General features: G+C 34.0%; 1 protein-coding gene across 6 annotated transcripts in view; it reads left to right on the forward strand.

Annotated features, from left to right (window-relative positions):
• LRRC49 (leucine rich repeat containing 49) overlaps positions 1-23,275 on the forward strand; it is a 164,002-nt gene that overhangs the window by 18,600 nt on the left and 122,127 nt on the right. For all 6 annotated transcript variants that reach the window (XM_053594799.1, XM_053594800.1, XM_053594802.1 and 3 more), the window contains 2 exons: positions 2,554-2,620; positions 10,970-11,113. In XM_053594799.1, the coding sequence (XP_053450774.1) occupies positions 2,554-2,620; positions 10,970-11,113 (211 nt within the window). The remainder of the gene's footprint in view (positions 1-2,553; positions 2,621-10,969; positions 11,114-23,275) is intronic.

Genomic DNA, 23,275 nt, shown 5'->3' on the forward strand with positions numbered 1-23,275 from the left:
TGCTTTAAAGGCACTCCGAGTTTCTGATGAACACAAAAAAAGTCTACATTGATTCTCCAGATCACAGAACTTTAAGCTGAGATAATCTCCATTATCTCTGATGTATAATTTTCAAAATGTTAAAAATATAATTCTCAGATAAATAGATAATAATCATAGACCAATGTTTTAATTAATTTAGTAACATGGGAAGCAGCAGGATGACAAAGCTGGTTCAAAGGAAAATAAAAGAAACTGATAGTGGTTGAACCAAGCCCTCAGAAACTTGAGAACCACTATTTTAGGGAATGTGAGTTTGGGAGTATAAAGAAATTGAACAAAAGGCTTCTCTGCTAGCTTTGAGGTCAGATTGCTATCATAAAACATGACTCTGTCCTAAACCATAGCATTAAGTTACTTTAATTTTCTACAGCTATTCTAGACATTTCAAGAGCAAAGAAAACAAAAGAATAATTTTGTTGAAAGTTGTGTCTATTTTCTCATAAGGTTGGGCTAACTGTTTGATAAATTTAAATGGTAGGTGGGATAGTATTAAATGCCTGGCTCTGAAATGAAGGCTAATGAAAAATTCCAATGAGTCCAGAAGGATTATAATGGTGCAGATGAAGTGAAGTATGGGTTTTCAGGATATAGGGTACTTTCTAGGACAAGAGTAGATTCTGTCAGTGTGATGATGTGAGAAGAGACTGATGAGGAGGTTGTGGTCTTAAGAGAGTGGGGTATGTTTGTGATAAGGGAGTGAGGAGAAGTACAACTACATGGTCATGATACGTGGTGGGTGTGTGATAAATATTTTTATAAATTAAATTAGGTAAACTCAGTTCATGATGATATGATTCTTGATTGGTGTAAGATGATGTAAGATGGCTGTCAAAGGAGGCAGACATTCACAAAATTTAAGTTTGCATTATATTTAAATGGTGGTCAGCATATGTATATTTATTATGATATATATATATATCATATGATATATAATATCATATATTATATAAGTATTATTCAATGGATGACCTAGGTTCTGGAATTATTTAGAAAGGTTGCAAAGGTTTAGAAAGGTTCTTTGAGGCAGTAAAACAATGACAGCAGAAACAAACAGTGACACATGATGATAATGATGGGTTGCGTGAACTTTATTTTTTGTCTTTTTTTTTTTGCCATTGTTCTCATCTTTCTACTGAATAATCATAATAGGAGAAAGTAGAATATATAGAAAGAAGAACGATAAGAAGTAAGCGTTTTGTTTTGTTTTGTTAAAAGAGTCCATCTGGAGGAAATTGGGCAGATAAAATAGCCATGGAAGATAGGAATAAGGGAGGCAAAGTGTAGGCTAACCTTTAGGGATAAAAGAGGGGGGTGTTCTAGAGATAAAATCCTGGTTTTTATTTATAGCAAAGTACTAGCTTTTTACAAGATGACAAATCAGTAGAAAGCATTTAGCAGTGTGTAATTTGTGTCTGTGCTAAATAATCCTATTATGAATACCCTTGTACATAAAACTCATCCATTTAGTTAATATGTTCATTTATTCATTAAACGAATAAGTAATTGGGTGCCTAGTTGGTACCAGACACTGTTCTGAGTGCTTGGGATAGAGTCAAAGTTTTTGCTATATTGAAGTTCAAATTTTGCTTTGGTAAGAGAAATATTTAAAAAAAATAAAGAAAAATAATATAATTTGGGGCAATGATAAATGCTGGGAAATTGTTTAAAACAAAAAAGGAGGAAGTAGTGGGGACAGTAAGGAAAAGCTATTTTAGATAGGGTTATTTGAAGGCAACTCTAAGGTATGTGAGCTGAGACCTTAATAATGTGAAAATATGAACCTTGTGAAGTTTGGGGGGGAAGAATATTAAGGCAGAAGGAACGGCAAAGGTAAATACACTAAGGTGAAAATGAACCTGTCAGGTTAGAAATAATAGCAAAAATGTCCTGTACCTAGAGAAGAGTGAGTCTGTAGTAAGAGAGAAGGCTGAAGGAAAGGTCAGCAGCCAGATATGTGGATCATTACAAAGGTTTTCAGATATACAAAAATCAAGAAACATAAAATATGCATGGATAGAAACGAAGCTTTTCCAGCAACACTAATAAGCCAAGCAAGGTGAAACCTATGCGGGTGAATCAGAAAGGACACTGTTGACTGTGTTTTTTGAAAATGAAATAATGGTCCGTAACACAGTCTGTCTCAAAAACTTTCATAGCGACTCACATAGTTTAGTGCTTTGTAGACAGAAGTAAGGAGTTTAGATTGCATTTAAGATGAAGAGAACAGCCTTGAGTAAGTATGCTGACCTAATTAATGTTCTTAGAAGTGAAATTACTCTTTTCTAAAGATGTAACATTTAAGTTATCTATTTAAGTTATCTTTCCCCGTGTGGTATTACATCTTTAAAATTATAATAAATCAAAGGGAAATATATTATTGTTTAAGATACATATTATACCTGAATAGAGAGAGTAAATTAAAATGAGTTGCACCTTTACATGTTAGCATGCTTTGATTTACAGAGAGATGTGATACATTCATATTTCTATTCTACTTATTTTGATTTTCAGAATCAAGAAAATCTCAAATCTGGAAAACCTAAAAAGCTTAGATGTCTTAGACCTTCATGGAAATCAGGTATGGTAAAGCCCTTTTATTCCTTCCTTTTTTTGAGAGGAAAAATACTTGCATTGAATTTTACTTCAATTCATAATACTTGTATTGAATACTTGCATTGAATTTTTCAAGAGTGACTTTAGTGATCCCTTGGAATTTCTAAGATATTAAGCCTATTGATATAATATTTGGTAACTACTTAGCAAGAAATGACAGATAAAACTTACAAACATTAGAATCCTTAGAATTACTGCAATTTTATTTTTTATTAACTTTATTTTATTTGTTTACTTATTTATTTTTGAGACAGAGTCTCAGTTTTTTTGCCCCAGTACAGTTTCCTGACAGCATAGCTGACAGCAACCTCTAACTCTTGGTCTCAAGTGATTCTCTTGCCTCAGCCTCCTGAGTATCTGGGACTACAAGTGCCCGCCACAATCCCAGCTATTTTTAGAGATGGGGTCTTGCTCTGGTTCAGGGTGGTCTCGAACTTGTAAGCTCAGGTGATCCACCCACCCTGGCCTCCCAAAGTGCTGAGATTACACTATTAACTTGTTTTTATAATATACATTATATTATCCAACCAATTTGGGCTCCCTCGTCTATTCAGTTAATTTTTCTAATGCTGTCCAAGAACTAGAATATTACTTTCTTCTACTTAGGTGTTTCTTCTTTATTCCATCTCATTATTTCTGCCTCAGAGTTAGCCACTCTTCTGGATTTCACATTTTTCATTCCCTTGTGAATTTTTTAGTTTGTTTTATCACATATAGATTATGTCCAAATAATATTGTTCAGTAGTATTATTTTTCATTTTAAAATGGTGTGATGTAAACGCCCCTAATTCTATATGAAATCAGCACATTGTACCCCATAAATGCATTAATGTATACATGATCTATGTGTTTATGATTTAATTAGAAAAACTAAAATTAAAAGGTATCATACTATTTGTTGACATCTAGTGTTTGCTTTTTAGATTCAGTGTTACATTACTGAGATTTATCTATTTTAAGTAGCTAGAATTTCTTAATTTTCACTGTTGTGTGTTCTGTGGTTAAGTCTGTACAGAAACTTTTTTGTCCAGTAGCTTATTGAGAGATATTTGAATTATTTCTTGGTTCATTTGTTTGTTTGCTTATTTTTTGCCGTTATGTATACTACTTCTAAATACTTTCTTGTATATGTCTCCTCTTCTGCATATTCCAAATATACTCTGTATGTCTAAGAAGGAAACCAATAAGTTATAGGCTATTTTAGTGTTTAATTCCAAAGGATAGTGCCAAATTGTTTTCCATAGTGGAAAGTTTATACTCCTGCCAGTAAAACATAGTCAGCCCTGTTGTTTCACATCCTTTTCAAATTTGGAATTGTTAGACTTCTTAATTTTTGCTGATTGATTTGGTGTAAAGTGGTATTACTTTGTGGTTTTGATTTCTATCTTCCTGATTACTGTATAATCTGTGCCTCCTATTCTGTTCAATCAATTTGTCTACCTCTATGTTTGTCTGTTTTAATTTCTAAATCTGGTTTGTTATGTTCCCCTCTTTATTTTTCTGTTAGAGCACCTTTTTTTTTATTATAGCCTTTTGCTTATCTGTTTACATTTTTATCTTTGAAAAATGTAAATCTTCATTTATAAATAGCTACATGAGCTACATACTCATGCTAAAGATAAGGTCTCTTCTGAAGTGACAAGCCTATGTTCTGGGATGATCCAGGAGTCCTTGCCTATTTATGAACAAGATCTGCCACTGCTGCTTGCAGTTGGTCAGGTACAAACCTCAGCATGATCACATTAAGCTTTCTAATGCCTGTTACTTCCAATAGTTTTGGCAAAAGACTAATATAATTAGTAAATCCCTTGATAGATCTAGACAGAGCACATCTACTAGGTTCTAAATCTCTTTCCAGCCCAATGTGTGGATACACATTTAGTGGGAGGAGTATTGGTATCCTCGGAATTGTCCAGCTCTGCAGACTGGTCAGTGTCAGTCCAGTAGAGGGGAAGTTATCCAGTTAGATAGAAAGGTGGAAGGGGAAGACGAATTAAAGAGTATTGACAATAAGAGAATATTATATGCAAAGGCAGTGAGCCTAAAAACAATGTATTTTTTACCATGGAGGGTGGAACACATATAGAGGAACAGAGAAAGAAGAGCCTAGAATGGTAGGCAAAGGCCAAATTGTGGAGGGCTTTATATACCAGGATAAGGAATTGATTTTTTTTTTATTAAATCATAGCTGTGTTCATTAATGTGATCATGGGGCACCATACACTACTTTCATAGACCGTTAGACACATTTTCATCATACCGGTTAACATAGCCTTCCTGGCATAGGAATTGATATTTTATCTTAGGTCCACTATTTTAAATTTTGTTTATAACTATTAGTGTAACATTTTATGGTAGCAATATTTTTCTCAAAATTATTTTAAAATGTATATGTGAGAAAAAATAAGCATTTATGCCCTTTTCAAATTATAATATACCTTTAAGAATTCATGAGTACTACCCACGATCTTCTGGAGTACCTGATAAATGAACATCGTATTATTTGATCTATACATTATATGTGGGCATTACTTAAAAATGCTCTATTTCTGGTTAGCTGATCTGTGTTTATATATTATATAATTTAGCATGCTTTTGTGATATTCTGTGTATTAAGATTAGATATTTGTACAATGCAATTTAAGTACATATGGTTCTCTCAAGGTTCTATAACTACAAGAGTCTTGTTTCAAAATATATTTTTGTCCAATAAGCCAAAATTTGGAGTATTTCAAAGTCCAAATATAGTCTTAATGACCTTAGATTTCTAAAACGTTAGGAGATAGGGCCAGGCATGGTGGCCAGCCTGAGCCAGAGTGAGACCTTGTCTCTAAAAAAATAGCCAGGCATTATGGCAAGCACCTGTAGTCCCAGCTACTTGGGAGGCTGAGGCAAGAGAATCGCTTGAGCTCAAGAGTTTGAGGTTGCTGTGAGCTGTGATGCCACGGCACTCTACCAAGGGTGACAAAGTGAGACTCTGTCTCAAAAAAAAAAAAAAAAAAAAAAAAGAACTATACTTTCTCCTTACATTACCCTTTGCCTGAAGCTTCTGTCACCTGATCTGTTTTTATGACTTTGCCTGTGGCTGCAGTGAGTGACTGACTTTATTCCATAGCAAATGTTGTACACAATTCTGGCTATTTTGGAATGCAACCCCAAAAGCCAGATAATATCTTTCATGATTTTAAAAAAGTTATAGGTTCATTCCTATGCGCAAGAATTAAGAAACGTTTCTTTTCCGACTTTTCAAACTAGAAGGTAACTCAAAAGTACAGGTATTCTAAGTCCTGCCAGGACCAGGTGGAAGAATAGTTTTCTGAAAGGATTGTCCAGAGCTATTAGCAGAAGGGAGATACAGGTCATACACTTGTGCCCCTTCACTCTATTTATATGCTTCCTGACCTCAGGAAAGTTTTATATTTAAAACTTTTATTAAAAACTTTTTTTTTTATATTTAGACATTGTTTCTTGCTCATGTATGTTTGTTGTCTCTGTATTGTTTGTTTTCCATATCCTCATTTTATCTTTTATTCTTCCTTGATATTTTGGGAGGATTTCTCAAGCTTGTACTGACATTACTAATTTCTTCCATTTTTAATGGTGATTCAGTTATTTTAAATTTTAGGATATTATGGGGATATTACATTTTGCTTACACAGTTTGCTTTTTATATTTTAAATCAAAGTTACAGGTGTGCCCTTCACTCAGAAAGTGTGCAGTGTATCTATGCAGTGTACCTGTTGGGTGGGAATTTACCCATCCCCTTTTTTCCCTCCTCCCTACTTGAATTTTGTTAAGTTTTGCTTCCTTATGAGCACATAGGTGTTGATCAACTAGTTCTAATTAAGTATTGAGTGCATGTGATGTTTGTTTTCCATTCTTGCGATACTTCACTTGGGAGAATGGTCTCCCAATTCCATCCAGGTTACTACAGAAGATATTAGGTCACTATCTTTTTTTTTTTATGTCTGAGTAGTATTTTATTTCATATATATATATAAAATAATGAAATGCGTATATTTTGTTATGTCTTTTGTTATATCTACCAAAATATATATATACCATATTTTGTTAATCCATTTATGTATTGATGGGCACTTGGATTGTTTCCACATCCTTGAGATTGCAAATTGTCTGGCAATGAACATTCAAGTGCAAATGTTTTTATCATAAAATATCTTTTTTTCCTTTGGGTAGATACCTGGTAGAGGGATTGCAGGATCAAATGGTAGGGGTCTACTATAAATTCTTTGAGGAATCTCCATACTACTTTCCATAGAGGCTGAACTAGTTTGCAGTCTGATCAACAGTGTATGAATGTTGCCTTTGCTCATGTTCCCTTTGCTCTACACCATGCCAACATCTGTTGCTTTGGGACTTCAAGATGTGAGCCATTCTTACTTGGGTTAGATGCCATCTTAATGTGGTTTTGATTTATATTTCCCCAATTAGAGGCGTTGACCATTTTTTAATGTGTTTGTTGGACATAATCTGGCTCATCATACCCTCAATGGTGTTGAATTTTGTCCAGTGCTTTTTCTGCATCTATGGAGAGGATCATGTGGTCTTTGTTTTTACTTCTATTTATGTGGTGAATTACATTTATAAATTTGCATATGTTGAAGCAACCTCATGTGTCTGGGTTGAAGCCTACCTGTTCATAATGAATTATTTTTTTGATGTGCAGCTGAATTATGTTTGCTAAGATTTTATTGAGAACTTTGTGTCTATATTTGTTAGAGATATTGATCTGTAGATTTCTTTTTTTTTTTTTTTTTATGTCTTTTCCTGGCTTTGTCACCAAGGTAATATTTGCTCTGTAGAATGAGTTGGGGAGGGTTATTTCCTTCTCAGTAATATGGAATAGTTTCTGCAACATAGGTACAAGTGCTTTGAAAGTTAGGTAGAATTCACGTGTGAAACTATCTGATTTAGGACTTTTTATTTGATGATTTTTTTTATTATAGCTTCAATTTCAGTTTGATATTGGTTGATTAGATGTTGCTTGAGCCTAGTTGCTTGTAGAATTTTCTCTTTCATTTTGACCTTGACCATGTTAATTACAATGTGTCCTAGTGATGCTATATTTGAGTTGAGACTTCCTGGAGTTAGATGACCATCTAGCATTGATGTCTGAGTCTCTGGCAATGTTTGGGAAATTTTCTATCATCTCTCTTTTTTTTTTTTCCTTTTTTTTATTGTTTAATCATAGCTGTGTACATTAGTGCAATCGCCTGTACCCATTCTAAGATGCACCGTAGATGTGGCCCCACCTATAACCCTCCCTCAACCAAAACCTCCCCCCTCTATCATCTCTTAAACTAGAGATTCCATGCTTTTAGGACTCTCTTCTTCTCTCTTGGGGATACCTATAATTTGTATGTTCCTATGTTTTATATAGTCCCAAATCTCTCTAAGAGATTGCTCTGCCTTTATTCTTTTCTTTTCTGCCTCTTTAAATGACTGGGTTATTTCAAGAGCCTTGTCTTCAAGCTCTGAGATTCTTTCTTCTCCCTGGTTTATGCTGTTGCTAAAACTTCTTGCTGTGATCTAAAACTCTTGGAATACCTTTTTCAATTCTTTAAGCTCCATTATATTCTTGCTAATTTTGTCCAAATCCTTGGTGACGTTTTTGTTAATTTTGTTAATTTCCTGAAACATTTTCTGAGCTGCTTTTTGCTAGCTTTCACCTTTCTCTTCAATTGTGTTCATCTTATTTGTTGTCCATAATCTGTCATTTCAATAATTTCGTTGTGGTTGGAATTTTCTTCTGTAGCTCTATTGTGATAGCTTCAGTGGAGTTAATCTGTTCTGGTTTTTCATGTTGCTAGTGTTCTTTTGCTGATTTCTTCTCAGTGGTTGTCTTTTTTTTATCTTCCAGTTTAGAGGTTAAGATGACCCTAAATCGTAGAAATATTCCGAGTGTAGTCAGTAAGCAGTGGTCACTAGATGGCGATCTAGTATCAGTAACGACAGCGTCGGCGCACTTGACCTTTGGGGTTCCCCTCACCAAGTGTGTTGCTATATCCTGGTCTCAGCTAACTGACAATTGGAGGTTGGCATGGTCCCGCAGCGCGGGGCAGGACTTCTGGCACTGCTATGGTGGTGGAAGCTCAGGGGTGGGGTCTTGTGGGCCAGGTGCAACACTGAAAACTTGAGGGAGGTGGCAGAGGCCTGGGGAGGAAGGTGGATGCTCGGGGATGATGCAACAAATTCTGTCAAGGGGGCCCTGGGAACTAGGCCGGGTAGGGGACCGAGACACAGTGACTTAACAGGACCTAACAGGTCCGTGGAGGAGGGCTGGGCTCCTTGAATCTGGAGGGTGGAGAGGGGAGACCGACTTGGAGGTGGCTCTTAGGCCTGGAGGCGGAGGCGGAGTCAGAGTCAGCTGCTCCTGCCAGATTGCAGGTCTCTAGAGCCGCTGGAAGCCGCCTCAAGAGGCGTTAAGGTGGGCACCGATTGCCCCAGCATGAGGAAGGTCTTGGCACCCCTCCTTGGACCTTGCAAATGTAGCTAAGGTCTGTTGTCTTCTCACTTCATGGCAGCCTGCTGGGCCCCACCACCATCAGTTCCCGTGCCCAGATCCTCGAGGCTGTGCTCTATGGTGGAAGTGCTGGATTTCAAGTCATCAGCTATAGCCTAGGGGAGCCACTAGCAGAGCTGTACCCTCCCCAGCCCACCACAGGCGCAGTGTCTATTTTACTTTTTATTGGTTTCATACATTTTGAATTCTATCACTTACTAGTTTTGAAATGTTTTAGTCTATATCTTATTATACAGTTATGTCATTTATTATTACAGTAACCTTATTTCTTCTTTTTCAAATTTTATATAATTTTATATCATTTTACATTAGTTAGATCAGAAATAGAAGAACAAATTTTAAACATGGTCATTGGTTGCCTTTGTATGTTATTGAATTTACAATAAACAAATGTTTCTGTTTTGGAACCTAGATGGAATCTAGATAGTGTTTTTAAATATATGAGAGAGGATCCAAATAACCATGGAATATAGCTTATGTATCTAAAATAAGGTCTTTTAGCTAACAACTGCTTTGAAGTATTAGATTAAAATTTTCAAATATACTGTGATGACAGTACAAATGAGTCAATTTTTCTCTAGTGATTTTGAAATTCATTTCTTAATGTTCAGAAGAAGCATGTTATATGTATGACTCATTATTACCTAAGTACATTATATTAAGAGGATGATGAAGTCTTCTATCAGGACTCCTATTCTGTGTCATGCAGAAACTCATTCTATTGTGCTTTGCTTGCTATATTGTAATAGTGGAGCTTAAAATCATGCTGAGCTCTTGTTACTTCTTTTTTTTTTTTTATTGTTGAGGATTCATTGAGGATACAATAAGCCAGGTTACACTGATTGCATTTGTTGGGTATAGTCCCTCTTGCAATCATGTCTTGCCCCCAGAAGGTGTGGCACACACCAAGGCCCCACCCCATCCCACCTTTCCTCTCTCTGCTTTTCCTTCCCCCGCCCCCCATAACCTTAATTGTCATTAATTGTCCTCATATCAAAATTGAGTACATAGGATTCATGCTTATCCATTCTTGTGATGCTTTACTAAGAATAGTGTCTTCAGCGATATGGTTCTACTTACCCCCACCTTATTAGGCAACTCCAAGTCTGCAGTTCAGTACTTAGGAGCATATGCATATTCCACAATTCAAATCCTCTTGTTTTAAACAGTTAGTAGCTACATATTGTACCTTGACTAAACATTATCTTTGTCCTCTCAAGCATTTCTGACTAATAAAAGAATATCCTCACTTTCTACTGGGGATCCTAGGTCCTTGAATCTTCCCGTTCGGATTCTTGGCCACTCTCAGGATCGTGCAGTATAAATAAAATTTAAAGGGGGAACTTGGTATTATTGCTTTCCCTTGCCTTTTTCCCCAGAGGGTAGACTTGCTTTGTCAAAACATTTTGAGTGTATGCCTTGGACTCAACAGTACATTTTTATTTGGCAGGTAATATGTAACCTTCATAGCTGGCACAGTATTATGCTCTTAAAGTTGCCCTAGATAATGGACTCATTGATTATTTGGTGAAATTTACTATAAATGTTTACTATGGTCAAAATGTAAAATACGATCTTTTAGATATTTTCACAAGTTATCTGACTTCATGTTATCTATAGCATAGGAAATTAGAAATAGATTTTTAAACTATTGTAAACTGTAAACTTGTCACTGAATCCAACAACTTCGGATATTTTGATATTAGGGTTTTTAGAACATGCATGCCGATATTTTTGCCTGCTAATCTCCTCTCCCCCATTTTTTAACAGATTACCAAAATTGAAAATGTCAATCATTTGAGTGATTTGAGAGTTTTAAATCTTGCCAGAAACTTTTTAAGTCATGTGGATAATCTCAATGGGCTGGATTCACTAACTGAACTTAACTTGCGGCACAATCAAATCACTTTTGTGGTGAGTATTAAAATGGAATTTATATGTACTTTCTGGCTTTCTTTTAAGAAAATGAAACAAATGTTATAGCATGGCTTTATGCAAAATAAGAATCTAAGGTTACTTAGTTCTTTTTCTGAATTTGAATTGTGGATATAATTATTAAGCTTCTTAATATATCGACTTGGGAAGTATTTAGGTATTTTCCATTTAAAAGAATAAACTTAAAATTAGAAATAGAAGTGTTATCAGTAAAATCAGCTAGTGTAAATGAGTAGTGAATCATTTCCTGTTTTGTTATGGGTATAGAATTAATAAGAAAGAAGCTTATTTGTGACTTGAAAAATTGAGGAATTGTTGCATCAAGAGGGAAAAGGCATAGAGAGGAAAGATTGAGGGTTGTAAAAACACACATACATATCTTTCCTTTGCAGTTTTTAAAAGGCAGTGGAAAGAACATAATTTGGGGCATCAGTGGCATAGTTCTGTGTCTCAGCTTTCCCCTCTCATTAGCTGACAGAAGTAGATCACTTTAACTCTCCAGGCCTCAGTTTAGTGTTTTCTAAAATGAGGACGTTGGACTAATTTGGCTCTAGGTCATTTTTGGCTTGTTGATTCTGAGAAAAGGTATAAACATGATAGAGAACTGGTATTGTGAGTAGGAAGAAACGTTTTAGTTATAGTAGCTAAACTACAGAAACAGGACTCTGGAACTCCAAGACAAACTTGGTCAGATTTATGATTTTGGTGAAGGTCAGCAACTAAATAGCAGCTTGCTATCTACAATATAAAGGTATTTTATATTTGTGCATGTGTGAAGAGCCCAAGAAAGGATGCGGGGCAAGAAAAACATTATCTGTTCTTTGAATAAGTTTCCCTTTTAAAAATGCCATAGAAAAACTGCATTATGTTCTCTCTGGTATCATTTAAGTACTTTGAAAGGCAGTGTAACTCTTAACTCTTTTGGGATGTTAAGTTCCTTAGTAAAAAATTAAGTGTACTATAAGTGGTATACTTGAAAAAGTTGGGGAACAGATGATGCTTTATCTCTATCTAGGCCTCATTATACAGATTGGTTTCATTCTGAAGTTCTCCTAGAAAATGTGAGCCAGGTAATACTTAGCTCTTCCAGGAGGTTAGGAAAATTTCAGAATCTTCCTTAAGACATATATTTATTCCAGAACTTTTAAATTATGTCAAGCCCTCCCCAGATTGGATATAAATTTTAGAACTGTACTATTTGTTTACAAAGACATCCATATTAGGTTACTAAATTTCCAGGAACTATTCAGTTCAGATTTGATCTGTTCTTAGGACACTGGGTCTGGTAAGATTCCAAAAAGCTTTGGTACAGTCAGGAACAGAAATCTCTTGGCCCTACCATATTCCTGCCTGTGTTTTTTGGCTTTCATTTGGAAAGTGCATAATGGATATACAGGAAATTGCTTACTGAATTCCCATTGAATATTATGTCTAATCATTACCGTTTTAGTTTAAGTAGCAGTAAACATCTTATAGAAAAGGAAATTGTATTAATTTCTAAAAGTTAAAAATGACCCTTAATGATAAGTATCATGCATATTATATGAAATTGTGAGAAAAAAATATATAAAGATAAATAAGAAACTTTATCTCATTCTTACTGTTTATTTTTGAAAGCATTTGTTTCTTAAAAGATCCAGGGGACTTTTTATTTTATCTCTATGAACTTTTAAGATCTGAGGATATGGTTTCTTTTCATTATCTTATTTTATCTCCATGATCAATTATCACATATATTCCTTTTACTTTTTTTTCTTTTTTCATGATTTTGGTAATCATGGTTACCAAAATCCTCAAGCGTTCATAGTCCTTAAATGAAGGATCATGTTAAGTGGGTGTCTTTTGCTGTTGAATAGGTCTTTTTAACCATAAAATCTCTCTCTAGAATGATCACTAGATTCATGTAGGTTCTTCAATCCCAGACATTGGTAGACTTCCCTTTAGGTTGAATGGAAAGAAAAAGGCAAAGGCAGGCTTGTTTATTCTGTAGTTGCCAAAGTAAGAAAGATTTTATTTTTGGGATAGAAGGATTTTATTTTCATTTGTACCAGGGGAAACTGCCATTTCTTGTTACCCTCTGATTCTTTTGTAGAAGTTATTAACCGTCTCCATAGATAAAACATCCACTCTTCTTCCTTCCTTGACAAATAACTCTTATTTAGAGAACAGTTCCTGAGGCTCTACTTGAACATTTCAGCCAACTGCTCTGTGCATGCTTCTTTATGTTCATGACAGGAGTAGGAGTAGGCTGGGTTTATTGGTGTTCCAAAAATAACTATTGAGTAGACAGATCTTTAATTATACACCTATTTGAATCACCACAGTTAATCATAGTCCATGACTGCTCCTTTTACATACTGACTGGGAATGGAGTAAGATGGCATTTGGTCAGAAAGAACTGTGTTTGAGCGCAGCGTCTCACTTGTCGTCGTGAGCTGCAGTTCTTTTCACTCGGGGTTATCTCCAGTAAGAGCCCTTCAGCTTTTCAGCTACCTGGAATTCACTGAAAATGGTGGCCGGTTAATAATAATTCTCTTGTTTTTAAGATTTCCATGAATTTACTCATTTTAGTGTATCTTTATTACTTCACCTGTTGAATTTTGGGAAGGAGATAAAGCAAATGCGTTTTCTATTTCATCATCTTGAATAGATACCTTCTTTGTTTTTGATGTAGAAAGTTATTGTTTGTTTATTCACCAATCCTTTTCTTGGAATTTGTATAAAACTAAATACCATTTTCAAACTAAATACCATTTTAGTTTATGGGTATCATTCTCTTTAACAAATTTATGAAACATTTCAGACATCCTCAAAAGAATAATAAGTGATATTTTCAATATTTGTATATGCATCAATCAACTTAATAAATAAAAACTTTTCAAGTATAGTTGAGGCCTCATGTATAACCCTCCCCCATCATATTTCCTCCTTTTGCAGAAAACACAATTCTGAATATGGTGGTGTTTATTCTCATGAATGTCTGTTTTTTCCCCCATATATGTATTTCTCAATTACTACGTAGTAATTGTTCTGTGTGCTTTTAAGTATTCTGTAAATGCTATCATCATACCATATGTATCTTCTACTTTTATTAAAGTTATGCTTTGAGATTTATCCATGTTGATACCTGTAGTTGTAGTTCATTAATTTTTATTATTAGTCTTCCATTATATGATTATAATTACTCATTCTTCTATTCATGAATAGCCATATTTTTCTAAGTTTTTGTTGTTACAAAGTGGCACAAATGACATTTTCATACATTTATTTTTGTCCATGTGTAACAGTTTTTCTGGGGATACTACTTTCAGATATTTTTGGCCATAATTTACAAAATTATGTAATTAGTAATAGGCAAAATTTACACTGGAACCTAGTTACTACATACATATTTACATAAGTACATTATAAATATCAGAAAGAAGCATTTCATGAAACTGTATTTATCCTTACTTCAATCCATTATAGTATATCCTATTATAATCTATCATGTTAAAAAATATTGCTCTCAAAAATAATGTTGGTCTCAACACACTAAACTGAGGTTTTGACCAATGAGAAATTGGATGCAACCTGCATTTGGAAAACTATGTGCAGTGGTAGATACATGGAAGAAGTGCTGCTAGGTGGCAGAATTAGACATGTCATTCACTTTATCAGATATCACCAAAATTTCCCCAGGGCGGCCATACCAAATTGCATTTCTATCAATATCACCTGAGAGTTCCTATAATTTCACATCTTTGTTGAAACTTGATATTGTCAGACTGTTTATTTCTGCCAATATTTTAGCTAAGAAATTGTGTTGCACTGACATTTTAATGGAGATTTTTGGTAAGATTGAATGCTTGTCATTTTTTTTCTTTTTTGGATATTGAGATTGCCTCTCCTGCAAATAGCCTTATCCTTTACCCACTTTATTTTATTTTTTATTTCATTTTTTAATTTCAGGTTAATGTGAGGGTACAAACAACTAGGTTACAGTATTTGTGTTTGTTAGGTAGAGTCCCTCTTGTACTTGTGTCCCGCACCCCAAAGGTGTGCAATATACCCTTACATTGTGCCCATTAAGTGGGAGCACACCAATCTCCTTTCCTCCTCTCTACCCCTCCCTCATTCCCACTCATCCCCAGGTTGAATTGAATTGGGTTTTTCTCTTATGTGGGTATGTGTTAGATTGTCTCCTGGCTTTATATTAATATTGAGTACATGGATATTTGGTTTTTCATTCTTGTGATACTATACTGAATGTCTTTCAGTTAAGAATGTGTTTCAGTTCCATCCAGGTTAACACAAACAATTAACCATAAGGTCTCCATCTTTTTATGGCTGAATAGTATTCCATCGTATATATAGACCATAGTGTGTCAATCCGTTCCTGGGTTAATGGGCATTTAGGTTGTTTCCACATCTAGGTGATTCTAAACTGAGCTGTGATAAACAATCTAGTGCAAATGTCTTTATGATAGAACTACTTTCTTTCTTTTGGGTAGATGCCTAGTAATGGGATTGCAGGATCAAATGGGAGGTTTAATTTGAGTTCTCTGAGGATTCTCTATACTTTCTTCCAAAGAGGCTATATTAGTTTGCATTCCCACCACTGTGAGAAAGTGTTCCCCTTTCTCCACATCCATACTAGTATCTGCAACTTTGTGACTTTGTGATGTGGGCTATTCTCACTGGGGTTAGGTGATATCTCAGGGTGGTTTTGCTTTGTGTTTCTCTGACGACTAGGGACATATATTTTCATATATTTGTTAGCCATTTGTCTGTCTTCCTCAGAGAAGTTTCTGTTCATGTCTCTTGCCCCATTCAGGGGGATTGTTTGCTCTTTTTTTGTTGATTAACTTGAGTTCTCTGTAGATTCCACTTATCAAGTCTTTGTCAGATTCATAACATGCAAGTATCTTTTTCCATTCTGAAGGTTGTCTATTTGCTTTAGTGTTTTGTCATCAGCTATGCAGAAGTTTTTCAGTTTAAGTCTCATTTGTTTATTTTTGTTGTTGCAATTGCTGTTGAAGTCTTCTTCATAAAATCTTTGCTCAGGCCAACATCCTTAAGAGTTTTTCTCATACTTTCTTCTAGTATTTTTATCATTTCATGTCTTAGATTTAAATCTTTTATCCATCTTGAGTCAATTTTTGTAACTGGTAAAAGGTATAGGTTCAATTTCAGTCTCTTACACATGGTTATCCAATTGTTCCAGCGCCATTTTTGAATAGGGATTCTTTTCCCCAGTGTATGCTTTTGTTTGGTTTATCAAAGATCAGAGGTTATAAGAGACTGATGTCATCTCTTGTTTTCTATTCGGTTCCATATGTCTGTGTCTCTATTTTTGTGCCAATACCATGAGATTTTGATCACCATGGACTTGTAATATAACTTGAGGTCTAGTAGAGGGATGCCTCTGGCTTTATTTTTATTACTAAGAATTGCCTTGGCTATCCAGGGTTTTTTCCTGGTTCCATATGAAATTAAGAACTATTTTTTTCCAGTTCTTCCAAGTATGATGTTGGTATTTTAAAGGAGATTGAATTGAATCTGTAGATTGCTTTGGGTGGTAGCGACATTTTAACACTGTTGATTATTCCCAACCATGAACATGGTATGTTCTTCCATTTGTTAATATCTTCTGCTAGTTCTTTTCTTAGAGTTTCATAATTCTTTTTGTAGAGGTCCTTTACTTCTTTTGTTAGATATATTCCTAGGTATTTCATTTTCTTTGAAGGTACTGGGAAGGGAATTGTATCTTGGACTAGCTTCTCAACTTGGCTAGAAGGACACCCTAGGCCCTGAGCTCATGGCCTCCTTGAGCCAGACCACTGTCAGGACTCTCCCTAGCCAAGTCAAACCTGTGACCTATGCCCCCTTCCCCCTGGATCCCAGAGAAAAGGAAAAAGAAATAATAAAAATAAAGAAAATTAAAAATAAAATCATATAATATGAAGAAACAAAGGGGATATCTTAGTTGTTATATGAGAAATTTATGTGAGAAAGATGAGACAAATAGAAAAATACCTACCAAAAGAGAAAAAAGAAGAATGAAATAGAAAGAACAAAAGGGACTGAAATACCATAACCAACATCAAGGAGCCTTTGCTATTGAAGAAAGTAAAAATGAAAAAATAAAAATACAGCCAACCAAAACAAAAAATATATTGGTATAAATATATTATGTATTGCCTGGTCAGCCTGGTCACCAGGTGGTGCGGTGGTGTTAGGAGATCGGACACAAATAAATATATTATTTATAAAATGTTCCTTTAAGATAACTCTGGTGGTAGTAAACTCAGATTTTGTTTGTTGAAAAAAATGCATTTATTTTGCTTGTATTCATGACTGATGGCTTTAGTTGATTGACAGTTATTTTTCTCCTAGATGTTTAAAGATCATATTCCATTGTCTTTGAATTTGTGTTATTGTTATTAAAATTTCTACTATCATCTTTCACGTGTTTGTATGTAGGGTATCTTCTTTTTCTTCCTGTGGTTGCCTTTAAGATCATAAGATTTCTTTTTGAAGTCCTTCAGATTCACCGTGATGTGTTTGGATGTAGAACTATCATATTTTACCAAATTGAGACACTTGTTTTCCATGTTTTATCAAATCTGAAATGTGAATATATCTTAGAATATATGGCATCTTCCAATTACTGCTGGACAGGCTATATTAATTTAATTGCCTGAGTATATGTGAACTTGGTTTATAGCTGTTTCTACTATTGTCATTTCAATTTTTGGTGCTAAACATTTTGAGTTTAATCACTATTCAAATATATTTTGAAAGATTACACCATGATTTGGTTTTGAAACATTACTGTGTATTCAAAAAAGCATAGAAATAGAGCAGCAGAGAAGTTAAGTTTTTCATTGGAAGCATGACTACAATTCCACCTCTACTTGTTAGTTAACCAATTAAATAATTTAAAATAAAAATAACCATATATTGGTGAAACTGTGTTACATTTTGTTATTGATGTAAGTTCAGAGAGGTTGCCTATCACATGTCAAGTAATGCAACTGAAGGCAGGAGAAATTAAACAAAACCTTTGGACTAAATGAAATAAATTTCAAAATAATAAGCCGTGTGAACAACAGTTCATGTTGTGCTTTTTTAAATCTTACAATCAAAACATACAGAATAAGTATCAGTAGCTTGAAAGAAAATCCCAAGGACAATAATGGAGCACACTTTTAGGATATAGTGCATCAATGTTCTTAATAGCACAGGAAATAATATTGGGTGAAAAGCATCTATGTTAGTACTTGACAAGTGATTCTGAAGTTTAAATATGAAGACTTTTCCTTTGTACTTTATTGAGATATAATTTGGATATAGTAAAATGCACAATGTTAACTGTACAGTTAAATACTTTTTTTACTTTCATGTGACTATCACCCAGATCAAGATATAAAACATTTCTGTCACCCCAGAAAGTTCCCTTATGTTTTTTGATCAAAACCTTCCCCTACCCCACACAGGTACTCTGACTTCAATACTTGTAGATTAATTTTGCCCGATTTTGAACTTTATATAAACTATATATTAGCATATAAAAAGCACGTACTTTGTATATTCATCATAATGTTTTAATATTCATCCATTTCATTGTAGCAATTTTTTAATTGCTGAATTGCATTTCATTGTATAAATATAATTTGCTCATTTTCCTGTTCACAGAAATATCAGTGTGTGTATATATGTATGTATGTGTGTGCGTGTATATATATATAAATATATAAATAAAATATATATGTCTATATATATGTATATATATTTTGTGTGTGCGTGTGTGGACATATGCCCCCATTTCTCTTAGGTAAACACATAGGAGTGTCATTACTGAGCCATGGGATAGGTGGGTGTCTAAATTTATTAGAAACTACCAAACAATTTTATGAAGTGATCATACCATTTTGCAATAGAGAGTTCTAACAAATCCAATAGCTCTTACCGGCTGCAATAAAGAGTTGTAATTGCTCCATATTCTTGCCAGCATTGCTAGCACTGGTAATTGTCAGTCTTTATAGCTTTAGCAAGTCTGATTCTCATTGTGGTTTTAATTTGTATTTCCTTGGTGACTAATGATGTTGAACATATTTTCATGCATCTTTTCATCTTTTGTGAAATATTAGTTCAAGTCAATTGCCTATTTAAAAAATTGCCTTGTTTTTTATTTGTCATTCTAGATTCAGGTCCTTCGTTTGATATACCTTTTTGTTTTGAGTGTTTTTTTCTCCATGACTTGCCTTTACTTTCTTAACAAAGTATTTAATATGTAGAACTTTAAATTTTAGTGAAGTACAATTTATCTATTTGTTGTCTTTTATTGTTAGTGTCTTTTGGGTCTTGTCCAAGAAATCTTTGTCGATATCATGACTATGTTTTCCTATAGTTTTTTCCAGAAATTTATAGTTTTGTTTTTCTATTTAGGTGTGTGATCCATCTTTAATTAAATTTCTGTATGTTGTGAAGTAGGAGATCATGGTCCCTTTTTCCCACTTAGCAATATCTATCTTCTTCATCACTTTCATTGAAAAGGACTTACTTTCTCCATTGTATTGAATTGGTATCATTGCTGAGATTGAGTGATAACCAAATGGGTCTTTTTCTGCACCCTCTATTCGGTTCCATCTATTTATCTACCATTATGCCAAACGACACTCTACATAACCAGTCTTAGATGATACATGTGAATATGTGAAGACAATACATTTATTTTGCATAACTTTTCATGTATACATAAGAATGATATTTGGTAAAAAAAAAATCTGGTGATGTAAGTTGAAAGGAACTTTTTTAGTAATAAAGAAATAAAAATTTTAAGTGATGGATTATTCTACCATAGTTTAATCATAAATTTATTTTCCCCCGAGTGTTCATAAACTAGTTAAAAGATAATAGATTTGATAAAGTATAGTAATTTTATTAGCATATTTAATATTTGTTTCCTGATTCATATCTTTATTAATATGAGAATATTCTGAGCCTTACATTTTCAAATATTATGTCTTCCATTTTCTCTCTATTTCTTTTTTCATTCATTCTTTGCTTCTTTATTTTCTTATACACCTACTGGATGTAGTATGAACCTTCATATTCTTTTTTTTTTTTTTTGGATTTTAAAATATAAAATTTTCTAAATTAGCATTTGCACTAGATTGTTCAGTGCAGGTCAATTTACAATTGCTGAGTTGTGGAAACAATCTTAATGCTCATCAACCTGTGAATAGAATAGTAAACTGGTATATGTATACCATGGAACACTATTCAGCCATAAGAAAAGATGGGGACTTTATATCTTTTGTATCAACCTGGATAGAGCTGAAATGCATTCTTCCCAGTAAAGTATCACAAGAATGGAAAAGCAAGTATCCAAGGTACTTAACACTAACATGAATCCTTTCTTTGTTAATCTCTATTTTATAATTTTTATCATTCTTGTTCCTCTCTCCTGCATTTCTGCATTCTTGTTAATTTTCTGGTTCAGCCTTTTAATGCACTTTCTCCTCAGTTTGATCTTTCAGTCTATCAATTAAGTTTTTGATAATCACCATAATTTTTTGTTTCTGAAGGTTCTGTATGAATTTTTTTCGTAAATGCCCAAGTATCTTTATTTCTAATATAGTTATACCTTGGAGATACTGAGGGTTTGGTTCCATACCATACTGCAGTAAAATAAGTTATATAAAAGTTTGTTTTCCTGGTGCATACTAGAGTTAAGTTTACATTATATAATCGTCTATTAAATGTGCAATAGTATTGTCTAAAAGAATGCTATAAATACCTTAGTTAAAAGTTACAGTGCTAAAAAGTGCTAAACACCAACTAGCCTTCAGCAAGGTATGATCGTTTTGTTGGTGGAGGAAGTGTCTTGCTTTGATGTTGATTATGGTTGCTGAATGTTGGATTGGCTGTAGCAATTTCTTAAAATAAGTCAACAGTGAAGTTTTCTGTGTTGATTTAATTTTTTATTTAAAAAATTTAGGGGGTAACAAGTAGTTTTTGTTACATGCATAAATTGTATCATGCTGAAGTCAGGGGTTTCAGTGTACCTGTCACCAGAATAGTGTATATTGTATTTAGTAGGTAGACATTTATTTCTTACTCCCACTCATTCTTCTCCCTTCTTAATTTCGAATGTTCATTACTGCTCTTTGTGACCATATGTATCCTTTGTTTAGCTCTCACTTGTGAGAACATATGGGTGGTATCTGTCCATTCCTGATATTACTTAGAATAATGATCTCCAGTTCCATCCAAGTCAATGCAAAAGACATTATTTTAGTCCTTTTTAGGACTGAGTAGTATTTATACCACATTTTGTTTATCCATTCATCAAATGATGAGCACTTAGGTTTAATTTAATATCTTTGAAATTGTGAATTGTTCTGTGATAAACATTTGGATACAGGTGTCTTTTGATAAAATGACTTCTTTTCTTTTGGATAGATACCCAGTGATGGGATTACTAGATTGAATAGTAGGCCTACTTTCAGTTCTTTGCAGAATCTCGATACTGTTTTCTATAGTGGTTGTGAAAGTTTACATTCCCAGCAGCACTGTACATAGTATAAGCATTCCCCTTTTAACAAAACCGTGCTGAAGTATGTTGATTTTTGACTTTTTAATAATAGCAATTCTGACAAGGATAAGGTAGTATCTCTTTGTGGTTTTAATTTCCTTTCCCTGATCATATATTTGTTAGCCGTTTGTCTATCTTCTTTTGAGAAGAATCTGTTCAAGTCTTTTGCCCACTGTTTGATTGTATTATTTGTTTTTTTCTTGCTGATATGAGTTCTTTGTAGATCTGGATATTAGTTTAGCCTTTTGTCAGATGTATGGTTTGCAAATATTTTCTCCCATTCCGTGGATTGTCTGTTTACTTTGTTGATTTTTTTCCTTTGGTCTGCAGAAACTTTTGGTTTAATTTTCATTTATTTATTTTTATTGTAGCTTTATTTGCCTTTAGGGTCTTACTCATAAATTTTTTGCCATACCGATGTCTAGAAAATTTTCTACCTTTTCTTCTAGAATTTGTATGGTTTTAGTTCTTACGTTTAAGTCTTTAGATTCATCTTGAGTTAATTTTTGTACAAGGTTGTAGATAGGGATCCAGTTATTCTTCTGTATGTGGCTGTACAGTTTTCCCAGCCCCATTTATTTAATAGGGCTTATTTCTCCCCCGAGTTTATGTTTTTATCTGTTTTGTCAAAAATTGTTTGTAGCTATATGGTTTTATTTCTGGGTTCTCTATTCTGTTCCATTGGTCTATGTGTCTAACTGTATACTAGTACCATGGTGTTTTGGTTACTATAGCCTCATAGTACAATTTGAAGTAAGGTAATACAATGCCTCTAGATTTATTCTCTTTGCTTAGGATTGCTTTGGCTATTTGGGATTCTTTTTGGTTCCATATGAAGTTTAGAATAATTTTTTCTAGATTTGTGAGAAATGACATTGGAATTTTGGTAGGAATTGTATTCAATCTATAAATCATTTTGGGTAGTATAGACATTTTAACAATGTTGGTTTTCTCAATCGATGAGCAGGAAATATTTTTCCATTTGTTTCTGTCATCTATGATTTCCTTCATCAGTATTTTATAGTTTTCCTTGTAGAGATTTTTACCTCTTTGGTTAAGTATACTCCAGGGTATTTTATTTTCTTTGTAGCTATTATGAATGGTATGAAGTGATTTGACTCTCAGGTTGACTGTTATTAGTATATAGAAATGCTACTGATTTGTGTACATTAATTTTGTAACCTAAGACTTTAGTAAATCATCAATTCTAGGAATCTTTTGGTAAGTTTTTAGGGTTTTCTAGGTATAAGATCATGTCACTGGCAAACAGAAATAGTTTCTTTCATGATTTCGTTGCCCCTTATTTCTTTCTCTTGCTTGATTGCTCTGGTTAGGATTTCTAGTACTATGTTGAATAGAAGTGGTAACTGGGTACCTTTATTTTCTTTCAGTTCTTAAGAGGAATACTTTCAGCTTTTCCCTATTATGATATTGACCATGGGTTTGTTATACCCCGTTTCCCCGGAAATAAGACCTACTTACAGGAAAGATAAGATGTCCCCTGAAAATAAGACCTAGCGCATCTTTGGGAGCACACCTTAAAATAAGACACTGTC

This window comes from Nycticebus coucang, chromosome 6 (genome assembly GCF_027406575.1).
Source record: "Nycticebus coucang isolate mNycCou1 chromosome 6, mNycCou1.pri, whole genome shotgun sequence".
NCBI classification, from domain to species: domain Eukaryota; kingdom Metazoa; phylum Chordata; class Mammalia; order Primates; family Lorisidae; genus Nycticebus; species Nycticebus coucang.